Here is a 19144-nt window from a genome sequence, read left to right on the forward strand (position 1 = left end):
CGTGCAGCCACGTCTCGATCCCTGAGTCAACAGATGGGGACGTTTGCAAGGCAACAACCATCTACAGGAACAGTTCGACGACGTTTGCAGCAGTACGGACTATCAGCGCGGAGACCATGACTGCCGTTATCCCTGACGCTGCAGCACAGATAGTAGCGCCTGAGATGGTGTACTCAACGACGAACCTGGGTGCACGAATGCCAAAACGTCATTTTTTCGGACGAATCCAGGTTCTGTTTAACAGCATCATGATGGTCGCATTCGTGTTTGGCGACATAGCGGTGAACGCACATTGGAAGCGTGTATTCTTCATCGCCATACTGGCGTATCACCCGGCGTGATGGTATGGGGTGCCACTGGTTACACGTCTCGATGACCTCTTGTTCGCATTGACGGCACTTTCAACAGTGGACGTTACATTTCAGACGTGTTACGACCCGTGGCTGTACACTTCATTCGATAACTGCGAAACCCTAAATTTCATCAGGATAATGCACGACCGCATGTTGCAGGTCCTGTACGGGCCTTTCTGGATACAGAAAATGTTCGACTGCTGCCCTGGCCAGCACATTCTCCAGATCTCACACCAACTGAAAACGTCTGGTCAATGGTGGCCGAGCAACTGGCTCGTCACAATACGCCAGTCACTACTCTTGATGAACTGTGGTATCGTGTTGAAGCTGCATGGGCAGCTGTACCTGTGCACGCCATCCAAACTCTGTTTGACTGAATGCCCAGGCGTATCAAAGCCGTTATTACGGCCAGACGTGGTTGTTCTGGGTATTGATTTCTTAGGATCTATGCACCCAAATTGCGTGGAAATGTAATGACATGTCACTTCTAGTATAATATATTTGTCCAATGAATACCCGTTTATCATCTGCATTTCTCCCCTCTATGTTGTCCTTGGCTGGTGCTGGTGAGCGGGTGGCGGCCTCCATCTAGGTGTTTAGTCGGTCGGCAGCCTTCGGGGGCCGTGTCCCTTGATGTCAGCGGCAAGCTTCTAAGCTACTTTCCATAAGAGTCGTGGAGGCCCGATGGCCCTTTGCTCCACTCACGTCACCACGATGGTGTGCGAAGATGATTGTGCGACTCGTTGCCCTCTAGCGGGAGTTAGACGGCAGGTCAGCAGAGATGTGGCACCAAGTGCTGGCAGCAAGCGTAGCCCTGTCTCCAACCCACTGTTGCATCTGGCGATGGCCAGTCATCACGCTTTCCAGTGTAGCTGCGGCATCTTAGTGGTGCTGCTGGATTCCGGCGACGAGAAGTGATCTCCTGCCTCGGAATTCAGACTTTAATCAATTCTTCTGGCGCGTATTTGTTTCACTGAAATCCGGCAAAAAGTCACAAGAGACTTGCCCTGGTGTGGTGACTTCGCCCAGTTTGCTACACGGTTACCGCTGTGTGGACAATTTACTGCTGTGCTCGGCTTTCGGGGCTTCGAAAACCCCATGTGGTCTTTATTGTAGTGCACGCTGGTGGCTATCGACTCGCGGCTTTTAACGAAACGCTCTATGGCGGCTTCCTGACTACTTCCCATTACTTTTGCTAAACACTTATATTTTTTGCTCAGAGACTAGGTAGCGGCACCACTACATAATCTGCGGCCGCTAGTTTGAAAAGAATGCCATCCACTAGTGCTAACGAAATGTCAGAAAAATCAGCAACCAAACAACGACTGATGAAGACAGTAGACAGTGAAACGGTACAGTAGTTTCTGCTCTATAAGCAGCAGATTTCGCTGCTCGCTCCCACCGAGAAATACAAACAGAGGCGGCTCTGCCGCCAATTTTATTGCACGACGCGGCCGGCCGCGGGTGCAACAGAACCCATGTGGACGGGTGGAAAGAAATGTGTCAGGCTTCATAATACGTATTTATATGTGTCGTGTATTATGCATCTCTTGTACGTGAATGTGAATCTGCACATGAACTTTCCTAATCCTCCTCACACCTTTCCGTAAAGCGTGGCCAAATCTTAGTTGGAAAGTAGTTCTGTAGTTTAGTAGTGCCAACCTTACTCCTGGGTAGGGGATCAGAGAGACAGCACAGGCAGCTAAAAGTCAAAGACGTTCCAGTGTCACAAGATTTGGGAGGGATGGGTTGGTCACGGCCAAGTGGTTCGACCATCCCCTCCATAGGGGCCCAGGAAGACCTTCGGGTGCCCGCCATATTCGTGGAGTGTTACAGAAGAAGGGTAAGTGAGCAGACGTGCCCTCAGTGCGTCTGTTTCAGTGTTCATGCATGGAAGAGAGGTATTGGAATATTTGTACTAATTCTTTTATTTCCAGCTTTGGATTGTGTAAAAAAATGAATGAATGTTCTCGTTTAATTTCGGAAATTGGACCCCCTGTGTTAACGCATCTGGTCCCCAGTTTGCCCGTTATCCTCCTCACGTAGTGGATGTCCTATGTAAAATATTGGGAGACTTTGGTGGTATACATTTGGCCAACGCCCTTCCGTCTTGCCCGTAGAAATGTGCGTGCAGATTAGTATATAATATCCCCGAGCTATAAGTTGTAAAATTGTAATATCTGTAAACTGGAACAATTGCTGCAATCGCTGTAAAGTCGAGTTATAATGTTTAAAATAAGTAGGTTTTCAACTGTCATCAACTTTAACATACCTTAAAAACCACAAAGAAGTCAAGTTAAATGAATTCATTTAAAATAAAAGATATAGAATGCAGGGACCCACACATCAGCGTGTGAACCCTCCAGCCCCTTGCCTAGTATCGTACAGAAAGGGCACACTCTCTAGGTAGCGCTCTCAAGCTCCCCTCCCCAGTTATCTGTTGCGCGATTTTCATTCAGGGCTTGACGACATCAACATTCATCTAGCGTCCCTAGGCAAGGAGGTTAAACGGGAATCTTTCAAGAGTTTGTCAACAAGTGGCCACGAAAGATTGAATAGTTTTATGAAATGAGAAATGTTTGTCGTTGTTTACCTTGCAAATCCGGAAAGCGTTGGGGTAGCCGGTCTTGGTCTCGGTGCGGTCGAAGAACTGGCTCATGCGCGGCAGGCGCAGCAGGCGGTTGGCGCGCACGATGACGGGGCAGGGGACGCGCACGTGGCAGGAGCCGGGCGGCCACCACAGGTAGGCGAGGTCGGTGGGCAGCAGGCTGAGCGCGTCGAGCCGCCACCGGCCCGTCTGCACGTAGTGCCGCCGCAGCTGCCGCGCGTCGCGCACCATCAGCCCCTGCTCCAGGTAGCCTGCACACAGGCCCAGGGTCAGCGCTGCGGGCCGCAAAAACTCTACAACCGGCAGTCCTGTCCTACACAATTTTAGCCAATTCAGTTTTCCACGGACTAATGCAGTTCTCGTGCTAGAACTACCAGCTAGCTGACGATTGCAAATTTCAGTCGCTGTCGTAGTGTCTACTACCAGCCATGTAACGGCGAGTGCTCTGAGGTAAAGTCTATGATTACTTAACAACAGATCCTAGCTTCTCGGTTCGATCCCACGTACTGCTTGGATTCTGAATAAAAATCTACATATACATCTACATTTATATACATACCACGCAACCTTCTTGGAGGATACCCTGTACCACTACTAGTCCCCTTTTCTGTTTCCCTCGCAAAAAGAAGAAGGGAAAAAAACGACTGTCTACAGGATGTTCGGAAACTTTCGTTACAAGCCTCTAGCACTGTAGAGGGGTTTGAGTACACTATATTTTGAATTGGAACCCACGTCCGGAAACGCATCGTTTCCGTGCTATAGCTGTTTGTAAATATGTTTGATAGGTGATGCTCAGGCAATTAGATTAGGAAATGAGACACTTAAAGTAGTAAAGAAGTTTTGCTATTTGGGGAGCAAAGTAACTGATGATGGTCGAAGTAGAGAGGATATAAAATGTAGACTGGCAATGGCAAGGAAAGCGTTTCTGAAGAAGGAAAATTTGCTAACATCGAGTATAGATTTCAGTGTCAGGAAGTCGTTTTTGAAAGTATGTGTATGGAGTGTAGCCATGTATGGAAGTGAAACATGGACGATAAATAGTTTGGGAAAGAAGAGAGTAGAAGCTTTCGAAATGTGGTGCTGCAGAAGAATGCTGAAGATTAGATGGGTAAATCACATAACTAATGAGGAGGTATTGAATAGAATTGGGGAGAAGAGGAGTTTGTGCCACAACTTGACTAGAGGAAGGGATCGGTTGGTAGGACATGTTTTGAGGCATCAAGGGATCACCAATTTAGTATTGGAGGGCAGTGTGGACGGTAAAAATCGTAGAGGGAGACCAAGAGATGAGTACACTAAGCAGATTCAGAAGGATGTAGGCTGCAGTAGGTACTGGGAGATGAAGAAGCTTGCACAGGATGGAGTAGCATGGAGAGCTGCATCAAACCAGTCTCAGGACTGAAGACTACAACAACAACAAAGTAGATATGCGACAGGATAGTTAGGATGGGGGCGAGGCCCACGAGAAAGACAGGCCGTGGTGTGTACATCACAGCACTTGAGATTGCAGGTCTTATGAGAGCCAGCAGCTGTCTTCGGCGGGGGCCGAGTACTTAATTCAGAAGAGTTTAATAATTCTGTTTTTAAATGCATGTAAGTTCTCGATAGCATAAGACAAAATTAAGACCTTTGGTGGGTACTTTTTCAATTAAATATTGATTTCCTTTGGACCTTGCACGATTCCGAGTGTTCGCGAAGTCTTAAAAGTGTAGCGGACAAGCCAACTAATGCGGCGTCAGAAGTTCATTGCAGTGGCCGTACGTATCGTTGGCCACGGGATAGGGGGTGCTTACGTCAGATCGTATGACGTCATTTGACACCTATCCTACCTCTCTGACCCGGCTCTAGCTTCACTCACGTGACTGTGAGTATTAGAGCAACTTGGTTGAGTACACGTCTGTAGAATATACCAAAAACGGAAGGACTGCTCGCCACCTTTATCAAAATAATTACCCACAACGTCCGACTCATCGCATACCCTTTCCGCCACAGTTACGCAATGGCTTCGAGGAAAGGGCTACAAGTCTTAGAAGTTTGTAACGTGAGTCTCCGAACACTTTTCATATGAAGAATTTTTAACGTTATGCTGCCCTGTCAGCAACTGTGATAATTGAACTTGTAACACGTCAGCCTCAGTTGCAAATAGAAACCAAACTTTACCCAGGTTTCAGCAAAATAATTTGGCCTTCTTCAGTGTCACTTGCTTCTGAAGAAGGCCAAATTGTTTTGGCTGAAACCTGCGTAAAGAATGGTTTCTATTTGCAACTGGGGCTCACGTGTTACATGTTACTCTGTATATACCTCTGAACGAGCCCTAATCTCTCTAATCTCATCTTCGTAGTGCTAACGCTGAATGTAGGTAGGTGGCACTAGAATTGTTCTGCACTCACCCTCAAACGCCGGTTCTCTAGATCTTTTCAATAGTGCTCCTCGAAAAGAACGACGCCTTCCCTTCAGTGAGTCCCATTTGAGTTGCCGAAGCATCTTCGGTGTAGCTGTATGTTGTTTAAACCTACCGGTAACAAATCTACCAGCTCGCGTCGGTTTGCTTCGATGTCTTCCTTAAATCCGACCTGGTGCGGATCCCAAACACTCGAACAGCACTCAAGACTAGATCACACTAGTGTCCTCCATGCGATCTCCTTTACACTTTCTTAAAATCTTCCCACTGACCCGAAGTCGACCATTCGTCTCCCCTGCTACAGTCCTGACATGCTCATTCCATTTCGTATCGCTTTGCAGTGTTACGCGTAGATACTTAATAGACGTGACTATATCAAGCAGCTCACTACTAAGTCTGTAGTCGAACATGATGAGATTTCACTCCCCCCCCCCCCACTCATCTGCATTAAAATACATATTTCCACATTTAGAGCTATCTTCAATTCATCACATCAGCTACCACTCCACAGAGACACAACGACGACACTTTCCCGTGCACAACAGCAACATCAGCGGCTGCAGACTTCTGCTCACCCTGTCCACCAGATCATTTACGTAGATAAAAAATGACGGCGGTCTTATTACACTTCCCTGGGGTACTCCTGACTATACTCGTAGCTTCGGTAACAGAATGCTGTGTGGCAACGTGTCAAACGCTGTACCGAAATCTAGGAATATGGAATACTCCTATTGGCTTTATCCACGGTTCGCTGGATCTTATGTGAGAAAAGATCAAGCCGAGTTTCACACTAGCAATGCTATCTAAAACCGTACTGATTTGTGCACAGAAGCTTTTCCCTCTCATGGAGATTTATTTTACTCGAACTGAGAATATGTTCAAGGGTTCTGCAGTAAACCGATGTTAACGATATTGGTGTATAGTTTTGTGTGTCAGTTTTTTATTCTTCTTGCCTACAGGAGTTACCTGCGCTTTTTTCCAGTCGCTTAGGATTCTTCGCTGGACGAAAGATTCGCGATAAATGCAGGCTACGTAAGGAGCTATAGAGTACTCTTTGTAAAATCGAGCTGGTATTTCATCAGGACCTGACAACTTATTTCCTTTCAACTCTATCAGTAGTTTCTCTACACCATCGATGCTCATTACCATGTCCACAATACGAAAGTCCGCGCGATGGTCAAACGACGGTATGTTTATACATACTCCTGGGTGAACGATTTCTTAAACGTGAAATTTGAAGCTTCAGCTTTATTTTTGCTAACTTCTACTGCCACTCCAGATTGCTCAACGAGTAACTGGATCGAAGCAATCAGCGATGACTGCCTAAGATTTCCGTTTCCTTAAATAAATTTGCTGCCGTTTACAATTTACGTGCCACCTGGTAAGACAGGACAAATTGACATTAAATTATACATGTACATATACTTAAGAGCCAAAGGAACTGTACTCCTGCCTAATATCGTGTAAGGGCCCAGCGAGCAAGCAGAAATGCCGCAACGTGACGTGGCATGCACTCGACTTATGTCTGAAGTAGTGCTGGAGGGAACTGACACTATGAATCATGATGGGCTGTCCATAAATTGGTAAGAGGGGTGCAGATCTCTTCTGAACAGCACGTTGCAAGCCATCACAGATATGCTCAATAATGTTCATATCTGGGGAGTTTGGTGGCCAGCGGAAGTGTTTAAACTCAGAAAAGTGTTCCTGGGCCCACCCTGTAGCAATTCTTGACGTATGGGGTGTCACATTGTCCTGCTGGAATTGCCCAAGTCCGTCGGAATGTACAATGGACATGAATGGATGCAGGTGATCAGACAGGAAGCCTACGTACGTGTCACCTGTCAGAGTCGTATCTAGACATATCAGGGCTCCCATATCAATCCAACTGCACACGCCCCACACCATTACAAAGACTCCACAAGCTTGAACAGTCCCCTGCTGACATGAAGGACCCTTGTATTCATGAGGTTGTCTCCATACCCGTACACTTCCGTCCGCTGGATACAATCTGAAACGAGACTCATCCGACCAGGCAACACGTTTCCAGTCACCATCAGTCCAATGTAGGTGCTGAGGGGCCCAGCCGTGACGTAAAGATTTCTGTCGTGCAGTCATCAAGGATACTCGAATGGGCCTTCGGCTCTGAAACCACATTTCGATGACGTTTCGTTGAATGTTTGGCACGCTGACTCCTGCTCATGGCCCAGCATCGAAATCTGCAGCAACTTGCGGAACGATTGCATTTCTGTCACGTTGAACGATTCTCTTCAATCGTCGTTTGTCCTGTTCTTGCGCCATATTTTTCCAGTCGCAAGGATGTTGGACATTTGGTGTTTAACCGAATTTCTGATATTCACGGTACACTTGTGAAATGGTCGTACGGGAAAATACCCACTTCATCGGAGATGAGGTGTCCCATCGCTCGTGCGCCGACTATAACAGCACGTTCAGACTCATTTAAATCTTGATTGCCTGCCATTGTAGCAGCAGTAACCGATCTAACAACTGCGCCAGACACTTGTCTTATATAGGCGTTTCCGGCCGCAGCGCCGTATTCTGCCTGTTTACATACTCTGTATTTGAATGCGCATGCCTGTACCAGTTTCTTTGGCGCCTCAGTGTACTATGGAGCTTATTTAAATACTTGTTCCTTTAACGAAGTTTTGACAGTGTTGCAGCACTAAATATTTGTGAACTTAGAACAGTTAGGAAATCTCCTAAAAGCATTGTGCCACTCGCTCCTGGGCAACAGCAGCCTTATCTACTACTAATCGCCACCCTAGAACAAGGACCTCAGAAATACTTTGAAACTCTCGCCCTCAGACGCGTGAGCATACATCTAGGTGAGGTTTCTCTATGTGGCAAAATGTTCTGTCCTCTATTTCTACATTTCTATTACTGTCTGATATTACTGTCTAATTAACATTTGCTTTCGTGTCACTCTTGTGACTATACATTTAGTTATTATTCTATGTTTTTCCGTCTTCGCCTGTGCCGTTGTCTCTGAACTGCTGCCACTACTATCGCCGCCTTGACTCGCTATTATTGTCTGTGAAGCCATACGTCGCCTGTGCACCTTGCTGCTTGTGTTCTCGGTTCTGTGAGTACTCTTTATGCAGCGCTCCAGATCCGTCCATAAGCTCGGGTGTCTTAAGCGACTGTGTTATGCCATGGTGTGTCCTCCTCGCCCTTCCAGCTACCAGAGGTTACAGTTTAGAAGTACGCTTTCTGGAGAGCCTTTCATTCCACAGGCACATTCACCCTCCTGTCCGAGGTTTATGCGCAGATGAACCGTGGTGTATGGCCCATGGCCAGTTAACAAATGAACCATGCCTAGACTAGGATTTTTATGTGTGATTCTCTGTCGCTCCCTTATCTTGCTTCCTGCACAGTCACTCACAACCTATCAACGGCCTTGTCAAAGAGGGTGGATGAACTTTTCGTAACGTGTCACCACAGTCTAATAAATGCAGTCACGACATCGTCTGGTGCGAAAGCTATTAGCATTTGACATATGGAGCGATATTGGCACTCTAAGCTGTGAGAAAGCAGAGAATCACATGGGACGTAAGGATAATGTTTCTTAAAAATATTTTCTACTTAACTAACGGAATAGTTATATTTTTGCGTTCCATGCTTTAGTGACCAAGAGATATGAAATGTCGTGAAATACATGTAAAAACAGCCGAATCACACTGATTCATTGCCATAAACTACAACTCATTCATGAAGAAATGGTTCAAATGGCTCTGAGCCCTATGGGACTTAACTACAGTGGTCATCAGTCCCCTAGAACTTAGAACTACTTAAACCTAACTAACCTAAGGACATCACACACATCCATGCCCGAGGCAGGATTCGAAACTGCGACCGTAGCGGTCGCGCGGCTCCAAACTGTAGCGCCTAGAACCGCTCGGCCACTCTGGCCTGCCATGAAGAAATACTTTTGAATATGTCTACATTTGCAGCTTATTCCGTTGGATGCAAGTGAATATAAAAACGTTTCTTGTATGAGGAACAAACATTTCTGTTGTCGTCTGTTTTTATTATCACAGGAAATTTCCTTGATACTTAAAATTTTTTATGGAGTCCAATGATTGGCTCTTTCGTACACTTCACTCGACTTTCTGATACACTCGTATTTTCGTAAATGTAATTACTTCTGCTTCAAAAGCGAATGTATTTAAAGTTCTTTCCGTTTGCGGCTCAGATTTAGCTACAATTGTGGAATTGGTCGTTGGGAAGCAGTTTTTTTTACTTTTGATAATTTAGTATCACGTCTGTGTGCTTTTCCCTTAAGTTACAGTTGTGGTAGCTTATTTGATATGTAAAATAATGTAGGTATTACGTTCCACATAGGTTTCCTAAGTTCCACATTCTCTGATTTGGCTGAAAGTGTAGCGAACAAAACTCTGTTTTGTTGGATAGATACATGACGTCTTTCCACTAAACGTCAGGTGTTCTGGTGTTTACTAGCAATATTTTGTTACTGAAGGAAAATGACATTGCTCAGTAAATGCCTGTACGTTACAAGAGAATCACAAATAAATTGTCCTGTAATGCACGGTTTCGTATCTTCCGCTGCTCTTAGCAAACTACAGAATCACAAATGTGGTGTAATTTTTTACTTGTTGTCAATTTTTTTTGCCACTACATACACTCCCAATTGGAAGAATTTTGTTACAAATCAATGTAAACGTTAGTATTCGCACTTTTGCAATATCGTATTCAGAAGTGTCGCTTGCTGACCGCTTGGATGACGATGATGCTTGGTTTAAGGTCATAGGCGTCCGTACATAGTCCCAATTTCTTACACAGTTCAATCTACCCACTGTCACGAATGATGACGTTGAAATGATGAGGACAACACAAACACCTAGTCCCCGGGGAAAGAGAAACTCTCCAACTCGGTCGGGAATCGAACCCGGGACGCCGTGATCCAGAAGCAGGCATGCTGGCCGCTTGGGGCGCTGCTGTCGCTGTGGGTAACAAAAACGAGACGGAGTGTGGTAACGCTTTTCGCTGAGTGTTAGCTAATTCGATTTCGTAACATTTGTGTGACATTCCTCGCAGTCTGCCATCGATCATTCTTGCTAATCTTTTCTTAACACGTTCAGTATCCCTCGTTCGTCTAATCTGGTACAGACGTCACTCAAATTTAGTACTACTCCAATATTATATAAGGAACCTGTTTCGTAGACAAACTCGGTATCCTAAGAATAAAACTAAGCCTTGCGTTTTTCTTCTCCGTGACTGATGCAACGTGATTACTTCCAGTTACTTGGATGCACGTCAGTCTATCGTTGTCACTCTTAAACATTTCGTGATGTGCACTTAGTTTCATTTTACTTTTATTTAGGGGCAGTTTCAAATCTTTTAAGAAGTTTAACATTTTGTGAAGATTTGACTCACAGTAAGTGAACCACAGCAAAGTCTGAAGTTGTAACTAACTATGTCCCAATAAGGATAAATCAACAGCTTGTCTACATCAAAGATATGAAGGGAGCTGTATATATGACGGTCCAGGTGAACAATACTGGGTGTTGGAAAAAGAACTCGCTAGTTTTTAAATGTCCTAGAATCTTTACAAAGTGGTATATACTATTCTAGTTTGTGGTGTTTGATTCTTCAACTCTCCAAGTTTGGCTCCCCTGCAGTTGACAGGTCTACTTGACCTTGAGACGGCATCTATGCTTTTTCCTCTGTTCTCTCAGTTAAGTCCAGGCGTGCGTGCACTGCAGTGCAGAGCAACTCAGCAACAATGTGCACTCCGGAACAGAAAGCGGAGTGTGTTATTTGGCTTGTGAAAACTGAGTCAGTTATAACAGTGCAACGTAATTTTACACGTCATAATGGTGGTGTGCGGCTCTTGACACTCGCTTTGCAGGAAGGTGGGTAGGCGGCGTTGGCCCAATATCTGGGCCACCACGAAGCCCGCACTTAACCCCACTGTACTTTTTCTTTTGGGGCCACATAAAAAATGTTGTGTACAGTCAAAAGATCAGATACATCATTCATTTACGGGAAAGAATTGTCGCGGCGGTTGGAACATTTACACCGTAAATGGTGGTGAATACGTGGCGAGAAGGGAATATCGTCTTGACGTGTGCAGGGCAATAATTGGAACTCACGTTGAAGTCTACTAACATTAAACAAAACTTGAAGGAATTTCCCCATTAAATTTTCTTAAAACTAGGGAGTTCTTTTTCAAACACCCTGAATCTTGAATGAGATTTTCACTCTGCAGCGGAGTGTGCGCTGATATGAAACTTCCTGACAGACTACAACTGTGTGCCGGACCGAGACTCGCACTCGGGACCTTCGCCTTTCGCGAGCAAGTGCTCAACCGTCTGAGCTATCCATGCACGACTCACGCCTCCTCACGCACCCTGTATCTTGTTTCAGAAGTGCAGTCATTTGATGGCTGCAGTGTCCGAAAAAATCACTATGTCAGTGTTCATGATTATCCACTAAGTGATTTATCCTTTTCTCTCTGGCGTAACAGTCAAATAACCGTCTGCCATTGTTTTCCATTGTTCCCGACAATGTAACGCCGCACACTGCCTTGATTTTCTTTCCCCTACTAGTCACTCGTGTAACACTGCAACAGTTCAGCTGTCCATGTGAACATCAAGTTATTCAAAAGATTAATGACTTAAGGCATTTTTAGTACGGTTTAAGAGCTTAAGAGTCGCATGTGTGCACTTTTGACTTTGCGCTACATGGTACTACGTTCTCTTGTCACTGCGTCGTCTTATTCGCCGATTCGCGCTTGTCAGCAAGAGCTATTATAAACCGTTGTTACGAGCGGCTCTTTGTGTGGCAAAAATGAGTAACTTTAACATAAAAAAAATATTTGCAGTCACCTTAGCAGCTAAAATGTTGGCAATGCTTTTCTTTCGGTGTACTCTTCCTGGCTGAAATGTTTCAGGGTAGGTTTCGACATATCGGATTGGACCATTCACTGTCAGACAAGAACACTCTGTTTTTCAGAAATTACTGCAACCAGTCACCTTTTATGTAGATGTATTTTATTTAACCATGACCGGTTTCGAGCTGCCTAGCAACTCATCATCAGATGGTATATACATTCAGTGCTTTTTTGTACCCATTGAGTGGGTGGTTGAGTATCTGTGGCTAGACAGAAACGAGAACAAATAATCGCTACATGTGGTACAGTAACACGAAATATTTACAGCATAATTTATGTTTAACGTATAAGAGCAAATATTCACTAAATGTGGTACAGTTAAAAAAAAATCTAGTTTTTTTATATACCTGTTAAAATTGCACAGTTAATTTATAAATAAACATTTTACTAGTTTAAGCTAATTTACATTTATTTTCTATGTAATAAAGACAAATCTCTTGTCAGTGTGAGTGATGACTAATAATGTCTCTGGTCAACTTGAAATCTCTGATACTGTAGTTATATTGCAATCTTTGGCTTGTTTATAATGTGTAAATCCTGTATTCGTTTCAGTGGCTAAGTGTGTTTCAGCGATGATTACGAAAAACAAGACATATGATTCCTACAGTGCCTCATAAAAGTAATATACATCTAGAGAAAGTTTTAACTTGTGAAATTGTGAAAAACAAGAACAACAATGGTTTCAAGAATACCTCCTAAAAGAGATATATATACCTGCAGAAAGATTTATCTGTAGGTAACACCTCAAAACGTAAATTAAACTGTAAATTTTTCGTGTAAGTGTACCACATGTAGTGAATATTTGCTCTTATACGTTAAACATAAATTATGCTGTAAATATTTCGTGTTACTGTACCACATGTAGCGATTATTTGTTCTCGTTTCTGTCTAGCCACATATACTCAACCACCCACACAATGGGTACAAAAAAGCACTGAATGTATATACCATCTGATGATGAGTTGCTAGGCAGCTCGAAACCGGTCATGGTTAAATAAAATACATCTACATAAAAGGTGACTGGTTGCAGTAATTTCTGAAAACCTTTTCACACCACAGTCGCAGTGTTCCACATCCACAATGGATAAAAGTCTTATTTTGCTACCTAGCCAGGTAAAAGGCACAATGGAGAAAAGTCTTATTTTGCTACCTAGCCAGGTAAAAGGAACAATGAACAAATACAGGAAGTGCAAAGTGAAACTAATGAAAACTATTCTTGCCATCAAATTTAATAAGCAATGTATGTTAGAGAATGTTACACCTAATTACATAAGAGTTGTAGTTAAAGACCAGAGTGAATCTGCACAAGAAGCCAAGAGAAAATGTGAAATTGTATGGATCAAAAATGAAATTAGATCACATTACAAACGAAAAGACTTGTTAAACAGGGACATCTACATGCTGCACTTAGAGTTAAGCAACTATCTCACTCTAAGCCAAATCACGAATTTCGTAGATCTAACCCAACTAAATGTGGATAAAGAGAAGTTGAAAATTGCACATAAACAAAAAGAAAAGCTCTGACTCCTGATTGCCAAAAAATCCCCCATTCCACCAAATGAATGCCCTCCCGTGCAACATAAATTCTTTGAGAGAGTAGTTAACACAACAAGCATTAATTTCAATAGCACAGAATTAAATTTGTTAAATAAGGGACTTAAACATAATATTGCCACAAAACTTGATTACAACAGTGTTAAAGACCTAATAACTAAAACCAAAATAGCCTGTATAGCATCAAAACTAGATCAGAATGATCAAAATGCTCTAGCCCATGGTGCAAACAAAATAATAAAGAAAAACATAGATACACAAAGGCTCCATAGTAATAAACATGATGAATCTGCAACACTGAAACAAATTAACAAAAAGCTAACAAACAGTAGTGCCCTTGTTGTTAAATCTGACAAAGGCAGCACAGCCGTGATAATGTACGAGTCTGATTACATTAAGAAAACCCTAGAATTTTTCAAGAATAACAACATAACTGAGTTGAAATCTGACCCCACTCCCAAATACCAAGCTAAAATAAAAGACATGTTAAAAAATTGTAACTTTCTGCTGACATCCATTGAAGCCAAACAATGTGTTATAAAGAATCCTACAGCACCAAAGCTTAGATCACAACCTAAAATTCATAAAGATGGACACCCGATACGCCCGATTGTGAATTCCATAAATAGCCCAGGGTACAAAGTGACTAAAAAGCTGCATGAAATACTCAAGAAATATTATACATTCCCAACCAATTATTCCATAAAAAACACCTATGATTTGATTGTCAGTATCAGAGAAATTTCCATTCCCAAGCAGCTAACTTTGCATCCCTTGATATTGTCAACCTGTACACAAACATACCTATAATAGACACACTTCGAATAATAAAAAATAACTTATTACAACATAAAAAGCTAAGTGACATGGAAATCTATGAGCTGATGGATTTACTTGAATTAGTGCTGTCCCACAATTACTTCACCTTCAACAACAAAACATATATTCAACATGATGGTCTAGCAATGGACAGTAGTCTAGCAGGCCTTCTTGCTGACATCTACATTAATGATCTCGAAATTAAATTCTTTAAAGCAAATCCAATAGAAACAGACAAAATCATTTACTATAAACGATATGTTGATGACACCATGTTGTTATATGATGGGACAGCCACTGAAATTGAGGCCTTAGCTGGTAAACTTAATAATGTTCACCCCAAAATACAGTTCACAGTAGAACACCAAACCCAAAAAGGAATCTATTTTCTTGACCTAAACATAACACATCACAACAACAAACATAAATTTCAGATATATAGGAAACCCACCACTTCAGATGTCATAATAAACAATACATCATGCCACCCAAATCAGCATAAACTAGCTTTTTTCAAATCAGCACTTAACCGTATCAACAAGATTCAAGCTGATCCTACTGCAAAAATTAATGAAATCAATATATTAAAAACAATAGCATCAAACAATGCTTATGACCCAAGCATAATTGAAAAATTAGATAAAAACATTATATCTAACAAAGCAAAACCAGCAAACCAGACCTCAATAGCAGAAGAAACCAAATTCGTTTGTATGCCTTTTCTCGGCAATATCTCATACAAACTTGCTAAGCTATTCAAACCACATAATGTCAAAATAAGTTTTCACACTAACAACAAAATACAGAACAAAATAGTCCACAACACCAAAAGAGCCAGCACACCCTACCAAAAATCTGGTATATATAAATTAAGATGTGACAGCTGCTCCTGCTACTACATAGGGCAAACAGGTAGAAATTTTGAGATCCGATACAAAGAGCACACTGATGCACTTCGCCTAAACAACTTAAATAGATCCACTTTTGCTACCCATCTAGCAGATAATAAACATTCCATAACAGACATTAAAACTAACCTTCAAATCCTACACACTGTAAACAAGGGAATCAAGATGGATCTTCTCGAACAATTAGAGATTTTTACCCACAAACATAATTCCCCACATACCATTTTAAATGAGCAGACAGAATTGGCGAATAACTCCTTCTTTCAGAAATTTAAAGATTCTTTGAACTTAAAAAACTAAACAGTCATTCAGAAACAAAATGGCCCACACACACACACACACACACAAAAGCTTCTACCACTTCTGCCCCCCCTTCAGCTCTCTTCTCTCTCCACATCACCCTCTCAACCCCCCCTCTCTATTTTCCTATACCCCCTCCCCACCCCCACCGCCAACTCCTTTTCCACACCCTATCAAATACCAGCATTACTTATTATTTTAAGTTAACCATCAACCTTCTCATCCCAGACATCATATGCCAAGATCAGCCAATGAAAGAAGCAAGAAATTAGCTGTCATAATACTCTCAATACCAATAATCTTGAATGTAACTGAAATATAATGTAAAAAAATCTAATTTTTTATATACCTGTTAAAATTGCACAGTTAATTTATAAATAAACATTTTACTAGTTTAAGCTAATTTACATTTATTTTCTATGTAATAAAGACAAATCTCTTGTCAGTGTGAGTGATGACTAATAATGTCTCTGGTCAACTTGAAATCTCTGATACTGTAGTTATATTGCAATCTTTGGCTTGTTTATAATGTGTAAATCCTGTATTCGTATCAGTGGCTAAGTGTGTTCAGCGATGATTACGAAAAACAAGACATATGATTCCTACAGTGCCTCATAAAAGTAATATACATCTAGAGAAAGTTTTAACTTGTGAAATTGTGAAAAACAAGAACAACAATGGTTTCAAGAATACCTCCTAAAAGAGATATATATACCTGCAGAAAGATTTATCTGTAGGTAACACCTCAAAACGTAAATTAAACTGTAAATTTTTCGTGTAAGTGTACCACATGTAGTGAATATTTGCTCTTATACGTTAAACATAAATTATGCTGTAAATATTTCGTGTTACTGTACCACATGTAGCGATTATTTGTTCTCGTTTCTGTCTAGCCACATATACTCAACCACCCACACAATGGGTACAAAAAAGCACTGAATGTATATACCATCTGATGATGAGTTGCTAGGCAGCTCGAAACCGGTCATGGTTAAATAAAATACATCTACATAAAAGGTGACTGGTTGCAGTAATTTCTGAAAACCTTTTCACACCACAGTCGCAGTGTTCCACATCCACAATGGATAAAAGTCTTAAGAACACTCTGTTATTGACATTTAGGCAGGTTTCTGCCAATAATAAACAGAACTAGTTCGTTGCCCGGAACTTTAATTACTGAAGATTTTTTTTCTACATAAAATTATGTCTTGCAGTAAGAAGTAAGTATTATTTTCTATCGTAAATACATCACACAATTTTTTACAGCTTTTGCTTGATTATAATGGTAAAGGTGCTGCAATTTATAAATATACGTTATGGTTCCTCCCCCCATGAACCATGGACCTTGCCGTTGGTGAGGAGGCTTGCGTGCCTCAGCGATACAGATAGCCGTACCGTAGGTGCAACCACAACGGAGGGGTATATCTTGAGAGGCCAGACAAACGCGTGGTTCCTGAAGAGGGGCAGCAGCCTTTTCAGTAGTTGCAAGGGCAACAGTCTGGATGATTGACTGATCTGGCCTTGTAACAATAACCAAAACGGCCTTGCTGTGCTGATACTGCGAACGTCTGAAAGCAAGGGGAAACTACGGCCGTAATTTTTCCCGAGGGCATGCACCTTTACTATATGATTAAAAGATGATCGCGTCCTTTTGGGTAAAATATTCCGGAGGTAAAATAGTCCCCCATTCGGATCTACGGGCGGGGACTACTCAAGAGGATGTCGTTATCAGGAGATAGAAAATTGACGCTCTACGGATCGGAGCGTGGAATGTCAGATCACTCAATCAAGCTGGTAGGTTAGAAAATTTAAAAAGGGAAATGGATAGGTTAAAGTTAGATATAGTGGGAATTAGTGAAGTTCGGTGGCAGGAGGAACAAGACTTTTGGTCCGGTGATTACAGGGTTATAAACGCAAAATCAAATAGGGGTAATGCAGGAGTAGGTTTAATAATGAATAGGAAAATAGGAATGCGGGTAAGCTACTACAAACAGCATACTGAACGCATTCTTGTGGCCAATATAGATACGAAGCCCACACCTACTACAGTAGTACAAATTTATATGCCAACTACCTCTGCAGATGAGAAAGAAATTGAAGAAATGTATGATGAAATAAAAGAAATTATTCAGATAGTGAAGGGTGACGAAAATTTAATAGTCATAGGTGACTGGAATTCGGTTGTAGGAAAAGGTAGAGAAGGAAACGCAGTAGGTGAATATGGATTGGGGGAGAGAAATGAAAGAGGAAGCCGCCTGGTAGAATTTTGCACAGAGCACAACTTAATCATAGCTAACACTTGGTTTAAGAATCATGAAAGAAGCTTGTATACATGGAAGAACCCTGGAGATACTAAAAGGTATCAGATAGATTATATAATGGTTAGACAGAGATTTAGGAACCAAGTTTTAAATTGTAAGAAATTTCCAGGGGCAGATGTGGACTCTGGCCACAATCTATTGGTTATGACCTGTAGATTAAAACTGAAAAACCTGCAAAAAGGTGGGAATTTAAGGAGATGGGACCTGGATAAACTGAAAGAACAAGAGGTTGTACAGAGTTTCAGGGAGAGCATAAGGGAACAAATGGCAGGAATGGGGGAAAGAAATACAGTAGAAGAAGAATGGGTAGCTCTGAGGGCTGAAGTAGTGAAGGCAGCGGAGGATCAAGTAGGTAGAAAGACGATGGCTAGTAGAAATCCTTGAGTAACAGAAGAAATACTGAATTTAATTGATGAAAGGAAAAATTATAAAAATGCAGTAAATGAAGCAAGCAAAAAGGAATAATAAAAGGCTCAAAAATGAGATCGATAGGAATTGCAAAACGGCTAAGCAGGGATGGCTAGAGGACAAATGTAAGGATGTAGAGACTTATCTCCCTAGAGGTAAGATAGATACTGCCTAAGAGACCTTTGGAGATAAGAGAACCACTTGTATGAACATCAAGAGCTCAGATGGAAACCCAGTTCTAAGCAAAGAAGGGAAAGCAGAAAGGTGGAAGGAGTATATAGAGGGTCTACACAAGGGCGATGTACTTGAGGACAATATTATGGAAATGGAAAAGGATGTGGATGAGGATGAGATGGGAGATGCGATACTGCGTGAAGAGTTTGACAGAGCACTGAAAGACCTGAGTCGAAACAAGGCCCCCGGAGTAGACAACATTCCATTGGAACTACTGACGGCCTTGGGAGAGCCAGTCCTGACAAAACTCTACCATCTGGTGAGCAAGATGTATGAGACAGGCGAAATACCCTCAGACTTCAAGAAG

General features: G+C 42.2%; 1 protein-coding gene across 3 annotated transcripts in view; it reads right to left on the minus strand.

Annotated features, from left to right (window-relative positions):
• LOC126365752 (cyclic nucleotide-gated cation channel subunit A) overlaps positions 1-19144 on the minus strand; it is a 487374-nt gene that overhangs the window by 134905 nt on the left and 333325 nt on the right. For all 3 annotated transcript variants that reach the window (XM_050008246.1, XM_050008256.1, XM_050008236.1), the window contains exon 7: positions 2947-3212. In XM_050008246.1, coding sequence (XP_049864203.1) covers positions 2947-3212 — 266 coding nt within the window. The remainder of the gene's footprint in view (positions 1-2946; positions 3213-19144) is intronic.

The sequence above is a fragment of the Schistocerca gregaria genome, chromosome 1, assembly GCF_023897955.1.
Source record: "Schistocerca gregaria isolate iqSchGreg1 chromosome 1, iqSchGreg1.2, whole genome shotgun sequence".
Classification (NCBI taxonomy): domain Eukaryota; kingdom Metazoa; phylum Arthropoda; class Insecta; order Orthoptera; family Acrididae; genus Schistocerca; species Schistocerca gregaria.